Source organism: Zea mays, chromosome 4, assembly GCF_902167145.1.
Source record: "Zea mays cultivar B73 chromosome 4, Zm-B73-REFERENCE-NAM-5.0, whole genome shotgun sequence".
Classification (NCBI taxonomy): Eukaryota; Viridiplantae; Streptophyta; class Magnoliopsida; order Poales; family Poaceae; genus Zea; species Zea mays.
The window spans coordinates 140,377,993-140,390,345 of record NC_050099.1 but is presented as its reverse complement, the minus strand read 5'-3'; the positions used below and the strand labels follow the sequence as shown (position 1 = coordinate 140,390,345).

Here is a 12,353-nt window from a genome sequence, read left to right as displayed (position 1 = left end):
GAGGGATAGAAAGAGGAAAAAAAGGCTAATATCTTTCGTAACTAGTGATAGATGAGTAAATTTATTAAATTTATCTATCTTCACGGCAAGTGAAAGCAGATAAAACTGCTTTTTATTAGTTTTATAATAAAGTAAACACAGATTTTTAAAACAGTTTTATATTGGCCTTTATCTTTTGAAAAATAAAATAAAAGCAGGATCACCGATCCATCCTGATCAGGGCACATGGGATGCTGTTGTCCCATGACAGTCCAGAATTCACGTGCCTTCGAGACTCGAGAGGAAAAAATGAAGGAAAAAAAAAATCCTCAGATCACATCAGACACACCTCTGCCTGGGCCCTACGGCTCCGTCTCGATCTCGACAAGTTTATCACAATGCCACGCCGGATGCCAAGTCTCTCAAATCTGGAATCCTTTCACGCCGCCACTCTCCCCTTTTTCCTTCTCTCTTCGTCGTTGTGGCTCCTGCCTTCCTGCCTCGGCGCATCGACTCGCGGAGAGGGACAGCACAGCGCCTCCTCCCCATCCTTTCTCCATTCCCAGATCGAAGGTCCATGTGAGTATTGCGTGAATCTTGCAAGTTTTGGTTCCGTCGCGGTTTCTGGTTTTCTTGCTGATTGGTTGCCTGAATCTTTGCCAAGACCTGAAATTCGAGAGATGTAGGAAGTTTAGAACACGAGTCAGGTACCAAGCACCGAGTATTTGCAAGATCCGCACCGGTTCCAAGCTAGAATTGTTCCACCTATTGATCCTGTATAATACCGTTTCGTAGTTTTTTCCTCCGTTGCTGAATCTTCTCCATTAATTTGGTGTGCAGAAAAAACCATCCTTTTGCATCTGATTGAGCACTGTCTTTGTGCAAGAGAACAATTTAGTTGTACATACAAACAAAAAGAAGTGGGAGTATTTTTCAGAGTTTATTAGAAGAGACTGTTTCGAGGACCCAGGTCAGAGAAAGGCGAGAAGCTTTAGCAGCGGCAATGGTCTGGTCAATGGACCCGCAGGTGACCGTCCACGGCGACTGGGTGTCAGCCGTGGTGCCGCTGATGAAGCTGCTGTGCCTGGCGGTGATCGGCCTGCTCCTCGCCAACCCGCGGGTCCAGGTCGTGCCCAGGGCCACCTTCAAGCTCCTGAGCAAGCTCGTCTTCGCGCTCTTCCTCCCCTGCCTCATCTTCGTCCACCTCGGCAAGTCGGTCACCATAGACAACGTCCTGCACTGGTGGTTCATCCCCGTCAACGTGCTCATCAGCACTGCCATCGGGTGCGCCCTTGGGTACATCGTGGCCCTGATCTGCCGCCCGCCGCCGCACCTGTTCCGGTTTACGGTGATCATGACCGGGTTCGGTAACACGGGGAACCTCCCGATCGCGATCATCGGGTCAGTCTGCCACACCAACGACCACCCCTTCGGCCCTGGGTGCGACACCATGGGCATCGCCTATGTCTCGTTCGCGCAGTGGGTTGCGGTCATTCTTGTGTACACTCTGGTCTACCACATGATGGAGCCACCGATGCAGTTCTACGAGATCGTCGGGGAAGGGAATGAGATACAGCAGGAACCCGAGCTGGTCAGCAACTACAGTAGGTCCCTGCTTCATGAGGCGGAGTGGCCAGGGATGGTCGACAAGGAAACTGAGCATTCGAAGACACCGTTCATCGCGAGAGTTTTCATGAGCATTTCAGGTTCCTCACAGAACACGTTCCCTGACATCGATTTCACCGAAGAAGGAACTTCTGCAGCTGGACCAAGCAGTCCTAAGTCGCTCCGATGTCTGGCAGAGCCAAGAGTGGTCAGGAGGATTAGGGTTGTCGCCGAGAAGACTCCGATCCAGCACGTCCTTCAGCCCCCGACGATCGCCTCTTTGCTTGCCATTACCATCGGCATGGTTCCTGTCCTGAAAGATTTTGTTTTCGGGGCTGATGCGCCGCTCTCGTTCTTCACCGACAGTTTGGAGATCCTAGCCGCTGCTGTGGTTCCGTCGGTGATGTTGATTCTCGGAGGCATGCTCGCGGAAGGCCCAAAAGACAACGCCTTGGGCATGAGGACTATCATCGGTATCATTGTGGCCAGGCTCTTGGTTCTCCCATGCATTGGCATCGGTGTTGTGACCCTGGCAGACAGGTTGCATCTGCTCGTGGAGGAAAACCATATGTACCGCTTTGTGCTCTCCCTGCAGTACTCCACCCCGAGTGCTATCCTGCTTGGAGCGATCGCCAGTCTCAGAGGCTATGGCGTCAAGGAAGCATCCGCCCTTCTGTTCTGGCAGCATATTTGTGCGGTGTTCTCTCTTTCACTCTACCTGGTTGTATACTTCAAGTTGTTTTCTTTCATATGAAGACAATGGCCATCCATCCATCCATCCAGTTCTGGCATATATACGTAGCTATCAAGTAGGATGCTAGAAGAATGGGTTTTCGGCATCGGCTCCTATCAGTCAGAAGTGTTTATAATTCGGTAGTTATTTAAGTTTCAGTTGTGTGTGTTGTTTGTGAACAGGAGATACAGACAGTTATTGTCTGTTCATTTCGGTCGATATATTGATGTGTATTTTCATGATGCTATTGTTGTATGCAAATCATTACCTGGATAAAATTAGTAGACCAGGATAGACTGATAGTAGTGAATAACATGGTTGCCTGATGGTCAATATATGAAGATGATCAGTGTTCAGTCTTCTCGTGGAAGACCCAAATCAGGCGACCTTGCTACATGACATCAAGGATGTGATTCATTTGTGTCAATTGACTTTCAGCATTCCTCCTAGACTGTGCATTCAGGTAATGAGCTTGAAACTTCCATCCGTCCATAAGATCAAGTGCAAACAAAAATTTCTGTTGAACCATCCTGCTAAACTGTAGATGGATTACCCCTTTGCCCCGAAGGAGCAAATAACCATTTGCTTTGGCATGGGAAATTCTCTCTGTATGTTCTTTTGATTGAAGGTTTGGGCTGAGGCTATCTTTAAGGCTGTCTCGTCGTCAGAGTGAAGTTTGAAATAAAAGATGAGATAAAAGATAGTATGAGTAAACTGCTAGAGATAGCCTAACAATTTATATGGATCTTCATGTGCTGCTAACATATGATTTTCAAAGGTTGTTATGGAACAATGTTCTTCCTTTTTCGTTTTGTGAATGCACACATCGAACATTGACCAAGCACCTTCCCAACTGGAAAATCTTGACGCCAACCACCACCTTCACTTTCTGTTAGCGAAAACTAATTGTAAGTGATCGTAATAAATAGTTTAAGGGCTTGTTTGAATCAGCTTAAATTATATAATCCATATTATAATTTAGACAAATTATAATTTACATGTAGCTGTTTGGTAGTCTAAATTATATAAATGTAGATTATTCACAAAGACAACAGTACCCTTTTTTGTTTATTCGAGCTGAAGAAAGAATGATGATATATATTGTAATTTCTATTTACATAACCGGTCTTTTGTCAAAAGTAATCTTAAATAAGCTACTCTTAAGGAGATTATAAGATTATCATAATTTGGGCTTTAGAGTATATAATCTGAACCTATAATCTAGGTGTTTTTTTATCCGCTGGATTATATAATATGGAGAGTTTATAAGCTAAAACAAACAGGGTCTAAATCTAGCATAAAAGCAGGGGCGGAACCACAAGGGATTCAGGTGGGCCTTGGCAGACCCTAAGGGCCCGTTCGTTTGTGCAGGAATACACCAAAAATAGTTCCTGTTGATTAAAACGTATATAAATTAGAGAAGCCATTTGGGCAGGAACAATTCCGGTCTTCTGTTCTGTGTCAACCGAACAAACCCTAACCCAGGCCCACCAAGACCCATGTAGACCCTATTTCTTTCAGGAGCTCGAGCGTTTCTTCCGGCTAAGTCTACCTCTGCCCCCCGAGCGAGTGCTTGCCATTGTGGCTGTGTCGCTGTGAAGCCTACGCCTTGCATAGCACTCTCGCCGCTCCTAGGCCTAGGGCACGTAGCTGCCATTCCTAACCCTTGCAGCTAGCGCCCGTCATCGAGAATCGCCAACGTCGTGCCCAGCCCTGCACTAGGGCGCCCCACGTGACCACGCCTCGCCTAGCTATAGCGCAGTGCCTCAGCCTGTTGAGATTACATGTTGGCTCATCTCCAACGCTACAACAGCAATCTCTAACCCTCAATTTCCAAGATTTCTATTGCAATTTGTAACACATACCTGTTACCCTGTTAGCTTTAATTGTAAATAGGCTATAGTTAATCTATGCTGCAACGTAGATATGTATTTTATTGTTAATTGTTGTTGGCTATGACACTATTTACCGAATTGTTTATTGAATTAATATGAAATTATATATACATTATATGGAATTTTATATAAATTTTTTATTTTGGTACACCCTATATAAAAAACCTAGGTCTGTCAATACATAGAAGATAAAATGACTCTCTACGACGCAAGCAACACAAACGTCTTCTCTCATCAAAACCCTAGCAGCTCCTCTCTTCCCTCCCCTCCTCTCCCACCGTGCCCTCGCTAGAGCTTGATGTGGGCCATTATTTTCTGATCTTCCATCGGGTTCAAGATAACTATCAATTTGTTAAAGAACATCACACTAATCCAGATTCAAATCATACAGACCGAAACTCTACAACTATAGCACCATGTTTTTCTAATTATCAATTGTGTCATAATCAGATTGATCTTGCCGAGAAGGATAATCCCTATTGTGAATCGATGTATGTAAGTAAGAATAAGATAAAACACAACACAAGTGATTGTAAGGAAAATGGACCCCAAACCATTTGGCTAAGTGATTTTGGTGTTTGATGAACAACATAACCTAGTGGACTAATGTGTTTGCTAGTGTTTGTTTTTATAGTTCACAGGATGCGAAGAGATTGGACTAAGACACTGAGGATGCAACACCTCAAAAGAAGACATAAAAGATGCATAGAAGTCCAAGAATCAAGAACAAAAGAAGCCCAAAGGAAACAATGAAATCCATGGAGTGGGAGTCAGACAGCGCACTGGTGGCGCACCAGACAGTGAACAGTAACTGTCCGGTGTACATCGGACTGTTCGGTCGGACACCGGGCAGTCTGCGCAGAGAGGCCTGCAACTAGACACTCTCGGGCTGTAGCACCGGACTGTCTGGCAACAGTCGGATCCAACGGTCGACTGCTACAGAACCCAACGGTCGGTTGACGTGGCCAGGGCACTGGACAGTGAACAGTGCATGTCCGGTGTGCATCGGACTGTCCGGAGCGTCCGTCGATAGAAACAACAGCTTTCTGTCCAATGGCTATAATTGAGGGGGAAAGCTATAAATACACCCCCAACCGGCCATTTGAATGTGTGGGAGCCCAAGCAACATACCAAGGCATTTTTAGACATTTCTATGTGCTTAAACGTCCAAGTGCTTAATAGAATCACTTAGTGATTAGCGTAGGTGCTTTGCGAAGTGCTTAGGTTAGTTAGACCGCATTAGCGATCGCTCTAGGTGAATCCTAGTTAGTTAGGTGAGTTTAGAAATACCAAATAACCCCTCGGCTCTTGCGCGAGCCGTTGTAATTATACCGAGTGGGGCGAGAGTCTAGCGAGACCATGACAACTGAGTTTGCGTCAGGGCCGCCACCGTGTACCGGAGGGAACGAGGCCCGCGGCGTTTCGGCCGAAAGCTCGATAGTGGAGACGGCGGGGCGCGTCCGAGAGGAGCCGGAAGCGGAGCACATCTTGCGTGTGGAGAAGGCCCGCGATTCTCTATGGAGTTACTCAACCGAGGTGCTTGGCCCTCGCGTGGGCTTCTCTTTGCGTAGGGGCACCAACGAGGATTAGTCGGAACCTTGCGTGGTTACGGATACCTCGATAAAAATATCGACGTCATCCACGAGAGTTTGCATCTCTACCTTGATCTTTACCTTTCACATTTACATTAAGTATTTAAGTTTTAATCTTGTCCTTTTGGTTAGATTATTTAGATTGAAACTTAGCCTTTGCGGTAGAGATAACAACATTTAGATAAAATCTAGTTTGCACATTCTAGATTATTTATTTGCATAGGTTTTGCTCTAGGGATTTATTTATGGCCTAGTTTAGAGAGAATTTTTAGAAGTCCTAATTCGCCCTCATCTTAAGCGTCACCATTTCCTTCAATTGGTATCAAAGCCTGGTTTGACTCATTTGAAACGTTTTAGCTTCACCACTAATCGAGCCAACACTTTTTAGAGGAAAGGGATGGATACCCATAAGTCACCACACTTCGACGACTCTAACTTTCCATATTATAGTGCTAGAATGGCTTGTTACCTAGAGGCTGTTGATCTAGATGTTTGGAGATCACTCATGACGGGATGAAACCACCTAAAACTCCCGAGAAGCTCACCACGAGTGAAGAAAAAAGAAATTCATTTGAATGTTAGAGCCGAAAATTGCTTGTATGGATCTCTTAACATGAAAGTTTTTAATCAAGTTTTTACTTTAAAAACTGCTAATGAGATTTGGCTTAAATTACATGAGCTCCATGACGACACATCCAATGTCCATGAGCAAAAACATTGCCTAGCTTTAAATGATTATAATTCTTTTGCCATGAAAGAGAATGAGCTTGTTAGAGACCTGTACTCTCGTTTGAATCTAACCATCAATGAGTTTAATTCTATTGGAATTAATAAGCTAGGTGATGCGGACATTGTGAGGAAGATTATCTCCCTGCTACCTCAACAAAAATATGGGAGCATCATCACCATTCTTCACAACAAGGAGGACTTGAGTCGAATGACCCCGACCATTGTGATTGAAAAGATTGCGGCATTTGAGATGTCGCGAAAAATGGGTCAACAAGAGGAGCCAACTTCTTCAAGACCATATGCTTTTGCATGTGATGAAAAGAAAGGCAAGAAGGCTCCCAATCCAAGTTCCTCAAGTGAAGAAGAGGAAGAAGAAGAAAGTGATGATGAAGATAATCAACCATCAACATCATCCTCCGAGGATGAAGAAACAATCCGATGCGTCAGAAAGGTAATTGGGATGATATGCAAGATTAATCTAATGGATGTGCCTCTGCAGGTCGAGGATCTTCTCTTTAACATTGACAGGAAAAAGCAAAGAAAGAGAGGATGCTTCGCATGCGTGGATAAGGGCCACTTCAGGGACAGCTGTCCAAATATGGCCGAACCAACAAAAGGGAGGGGCAAAGGCAAGGCACTTACAAGTGTCAAAACTTGGGATGACTCTTCAAGTGAAGATGAACCTCCAAGGACACGTAACTACCGATCCTCATCACGCTCATCACGCAAGTGCCTTATGGCAAGAGGTAAAATGAGTATCCCATCCTCTAGTGATGACCGTAGTAGTGATGATGATGAAGGTGAGGGAAAACCCTCCTTAGATGAGCTTGCAGAAACCATTAAATTTTTTGAGGATGTATGCACTAAACAAAAGGCTCAACTTAAAACATTGAAAAATAAGTTGATTAGCTCTCAAGACGATTATAAATGTTTGCTAGAAAAATTTGAAACATTTGCAAATTTAAATTGTGAGCTAACAACTAACATTGAGCAACTAGAGTCTAATGCTCCATCCTCAGCTACCGATGATGGTCTTATTAAAAAGAATGAAAAATTTAAGGCTAAATTAGCTAGCTCTCAATAAGCAATTGAAAACTTGCTAGAGAAAATAAAAATTCTTAGCGTACACAATAATGAGCTAACTACTAAGCTAGAAAACATTGGTAGCACCTTATGTCAGACTACCCGTCTAGGGTTTGGGGTGTTCCTCATGTAATTACCGTCTCACCCTCACTGTAATGGGCCAGGCCCAATTACTGAAGTCTATTAATACCACACCCAACCCTGTTTAGGGTCATGGGTTCTTCCTACATGGTATCATAGAGCTAGGTTTAGGGTTTTTTTCCTAGCCGCCGGCCCCCAACCGACCTCCCTCCCTCCCAGCCGTCGGCCCCTCTCCCTCCCACCGCCGGCCGCCAGCCGCCGGCCTCCCTCCCTGACGCGCCGCCAGGTGCGCCCGCCCCCGCCCCTGCGTACCGTCGCGCTCAGAGCCACGCCAGGTGCTCCCAGGAGCCGCCGCCGGGTGCTCCCGATCCCGCCCCTGCGCGCCCGTCGCACCCAGCGCCGTGACCCCAGCGCTCCGTCTAAGCCGCGCCAAGTGCCGCCGCCAGGACCGAGCGCGCCCCCCTCCCCGACCCGTCTCTGGCTGTCGTCGCCGCGCCCGATCCAACTCCGACCATTGACGCCCCCGGCGGCCCGCAGTGTTGCGTCCCAACCTGGCCGCGCCCCACCCTGACCCGACGCCCCCTGCCGTGCCCCCCCTCCAGCCGTCGTCGCCATGGACGACACCACCACTGCCACCACCGGCCCCATCGCCCCCGCTGCGATCAGCAGCGAGCTCGCCCATGGAGGGGCCCCATACATCGTCGCCCTCGGGCCGCTCCCCGCCGTTCCCCCGCTGACCCTGCGCCGAGGCTCCCCGCCGGGCTTTCCCACCCTCGCTTCACCCACCTAGAGCCACGCCGTCGCGCCCTCCACACTCCCCACCACCGACTCCCCGCTTGTCGACACCCTCGCTACGATCCAAGCCGCTGTGACGGCCTCGCGGGAGCGCGAGCGTGCCGCCTCCCTCGCCCTGGAGAGAGAGCGTGCCCTGGGCGCCGCTCTGACCACTAAGATGGCCACCATGCAGCGCCTCCTCGGTCGCCCGCCGGCCGCCCCTATGGAACCCCCGGAGGACCCCCTCGCCTCTGACCTCGACGCCGACCTCATCGTTGCTCTCCACGCTCAAGCCGTTGGACTGCACAACATCCGGGCCCTCGTGTCCGTGGTGTTGGATCCGACCTCTTCCCACTACCCCCGTTGGCGAGGACAGGTCCTTCTCACGCTTCGGTGGTTCATCCTCAACGATCACGTCCTTGTCGACCACGACGCTCCGCTGCCTCGCTCCTGGTGCCTCATGGACAGCGTTGTCCTCTCGTGGCTCCACGGCACCATCACCGTTGAGCTACAGGACATCATCCGCGACCAGGCGGACACTGCGTGCCAGGCGTGGCTCGCTCTCGAGGACCAGTTCCTCGAGAATCGGGATGCGCGAGCGCTCCACCTCGACGCCCAGTTCCACCTTTTCTCTCAGGGGGACCTCTCAGTGGGAGAGTACTGCCGCCAGATGAATGGCCTGGCAGACTCTCTCCGCGACCTCGGCGAGCCAGTCGTCGATCGTACCTTGGTGCTAAACCTCCTACGTGGCCTCAGCCCCCACTATGGCCACATGAAGGCTCTCATCAAGAGGAGCGTGCCCTTCCCCACCTTCCACGCTGTGCGGAACGAGCTTCTCCTCGAGGAGCTCACCATGGCGAATGAGGCGCCCACTCCTACCTCGGTTCTCTACAGCGCTCCTACCAGCGGACAACCGCCTTCGGGGGGCCAGGCCACCCGTCCTCCGTCGACCGGGGCTTCTACCCGCCAGTCCACTCGTCCGGCTTCCACGACCGATGGTGGTCATCGCTCCCGCAAGGGCGGCCGTGGGGGTGGCAGCCCCTCTCATGGTGGTCCCTCCGACCGGGGTGGCGGCCACGCATGGCCGTCCTTCTACAACCCCTAGACCGGGACCATCGCCATGTGGCCGGGCCAGGCTCCGAGTGCCTCCCGTCCCCCGGCGCTGGCCCTCCTGACTACACCTCACTACGGCATGCCCCCGACGCCTCCCTACGGTGTGCCCGTCGTGCCCCAGGCTCCGCCCGCGCTCCTGCCCTCGGGGACCCCCACCTCAACGCTTGGTCCCCACCGGCTGGCGGGTGGGACAACGCCTCCCTCGCTGCTGCTTTCAGCACCATGGCGATGACCCCTCCCTCCTCCGACTGGGTGATCGACTCTGGTGCCTCATACCACACCACTCCCACTGCAGGCACGCTCTCTCGCTCTCATCCCCCCTTTCCTCTCACCCATCCTCGATCGTCGTTGGAAATGGTTCCACTCTACCAGTCACCTCAGTAGGTGCCTCAGTTCTCCCTGGGCCGTTTTACCTCAACGATGTTCTCGTAGCTCCCCACATCACTCACAATCTTCTTTCTGTCCGTCGATTCACCATTGACAACTCTTGTTCCATTGAGTTTGACCCCTCTGGTTTTTCTATGAAGGATCTGGCCACCAGGACCCCTCTCGCCCGCTGTGACAGCTCGGGACCGCTCTACACGCTCCAGCCCTCCAGCGCCGGCGTGTCTCCTCCTCCCGTCCTGGTCTCCACCACCTCCTCCACCACTTGGCATCGTCGTCTCGGCCATCCTGGACCCGAAGTCATGACCAAGATTACCAGTAGTCTAGATCTTTCATGTAGTAGGGGACATTTTGAGGGTCTCTGTCATGCTTGTCATTTAGGCCGACATACTCGTCTCCCATTTACTACTTCTTCTTCTCGGGCTGAGCAGGCTTTTGACCTGGTTCACTATGATCTTTGGACCTCCCCTGTACTCAGTCTCTCTGGTTATAAATACTATTTGGTGATTTTGGATGATTTTCCCATTTTCTCTGGACTTTCCCGCTTCGGTTGAAGTCTGACACATTCCCCACCCTCACACACTTCTTCGCCTGGGTATCCACCCAGTTTCGTCGCCCGATCCGTGCTCTGCAGTGTGACAATGGCCGCGAGTTCGACAACAACACCTCCTGGTCTTTCTTCCTCACTCATGGCGTCCAGTTGCGTCTCTCGTGCCCCTACACCTCTTCTCAGAACGGCCGGGCCGAACGCATGATCCGCACCACCACCAATATGCTCCGCTGCCTTCTATTCCAGGCGTCTCTCCCTGCCAGCTACTGGGCAGAGGCCCTGCACACAGCCACCCACCTCCTCAACCGTCTTCCCTCTAAGGCGGTGAGCCACCCTAACCCTCACTTCGCCCTATACGGCGCAGCCCCTTCATATGACCACCTTCGTGTGTTCGGCTGTGCCTGCTACCCTAACACTTTCGCCACCGCTCCTCACAAGCTTTCTCCTCGTTCCACCGCTGCCTATTCCTTGGCTACTCTCCTAACCACAAGGGGTACCGGTGTCTGGACCTCACCTCCCACCGCATCATCATCTCTCGTCACGTCGTCTTTGACAAAGATGTGTTTCCCCTTGCTGGCTCCACCCAACCCACCGATCTTGACTCCCTCCTCGAGTCTGATCCGGTTCCACCCCCACCACATGCGCCCCGCCTTGCGCCATTATCTACACCTCGTGCGGCCACGGCGCCTCCACTCGCGCCCATTTCTGCGCCACACGCGGCCCCGACGACCCCGCTTGCGCCACGCGCGGTCACGTCGATCCTGCCTGCGCCACGCGCGACACCGTCGACCACGCCTGCACCACGCGTGGCCCCATCGATCCTGCCTGCGCCACGCGTGGCCCCGTCGACCCAGCCTGCGCCATTCCCGGCCACGTCGACCCCGCCTGCGCCATGCGCGGTCCCGTCGACCCCGGCTCGCTTCGCCAACCCCGCACTCGTCTATCACCGCCGCAGCCACGCCACTACCTCAGCGCTCCCCGACTTGGGCCCGTCGACGAGCGCGGCCCGCTTCGCCGACCCCACCGTCGTCTATCACCGCCGCGAGCCGGCCATACCCGCCGCTCTCAACGTTCGGGCGGTTTGCTCTGAGTCGTCCGTATACCACCCGGTCGCCATCCACCGCAACCCTGGGCACGTCCACCCGATGGTGACTCGGCGCGCCGCTGGCGTTCTTTGCCCCGTCGACCGGCTGATCCTGACTGCTGCTACATCCAGCACTCCACCCGACGCTTCCCCGGTGCCCTCCTCCGTTCGCACTACCCTCGCCGACCCACATTGGCGTCGTGCTATGGAGGAGGAGTACGCGACCCTCTTGGCCAACCACACCTGGGACCTGGTGCCGCGTCCACCAGGCACCAACGTGATCACCGGCAAGTGGCTATTTTGCCACAAGCTGACCTCGGATGGCTCCCTCAACTGTTACAAGGCATGTTGGGTCCTTCGGGGCTTCACCCAGCGCCCCAGAGTGGACTACGACGAGACTTTCAGCCCTGTCGTCAAGTTCGCCACTGTTCACGCCGTCCTCTCCCTCGCCCTCTCCCACGACTGGGCGATCCATCAGCTCGATGTCAAGAATGCCTTCCTTCATGGCACTCTGATAGAGACTGTCTACTGCAGTCAGCCCATCGGCTTCGTCGATGCTGCCCGTCCGGATCGAGTCTGCTGGCTGAACCAGTCCCTGTATGGCCTCAAGCAGGCGCCACGGGCCTGGTACAGTCGCTTCGCCTCCTACCTGGCCTCCATCGGCTTCATTGAGGCCAAGTCGGACACGTCCCTGTTCATCTACCGGCACGGCGACGACACCGTCTACCTCCTACTCTACGTCGACGACATT

At 51.8% G+C, this 12,353-nt stretch overlaps 1 protein-coding gene across 3 annotated transcripts; it reads left to right on the top strand.

The window, feature by feature from the left end:
* The first annotated feature begins 210 nt into the window (after window positions 1-210).
* Window positions 211-2,658, top strand: LOC100281987 (uncharacterized). 3 transcript variants are annotated; one of them, XM_008679009.4, is made up of 3 exons: window positions 249-558; window positions 644-686; window positions 820-2,658. In XM_008679009.4, exon 3 carries the CDS (start codon window positions 983-985, stop codon window positions 2,336-2,338), a length of 1,356 nt encoding a protein of 451 aa, XP_008677231.1. In that variant the 5' UTR covers window positions 249-558; window positions 644-686; window positions 820-982; the 3' UTR covers window positions 2,339-2,658.
* The last annotated feature ends 9,695 nt before the right edge of the window (window positions 2,659-12,353 follow it).

What these genes read in the sequence shown, in the direction of transcription:
- LOC100281987 (XM_008679008.3), top strand. Translation starts at nt 983, where the DNA reads ATGGTCTGGTCAATGGACCCGCAGGTGACCGTCCACGGCGACTGGGTG.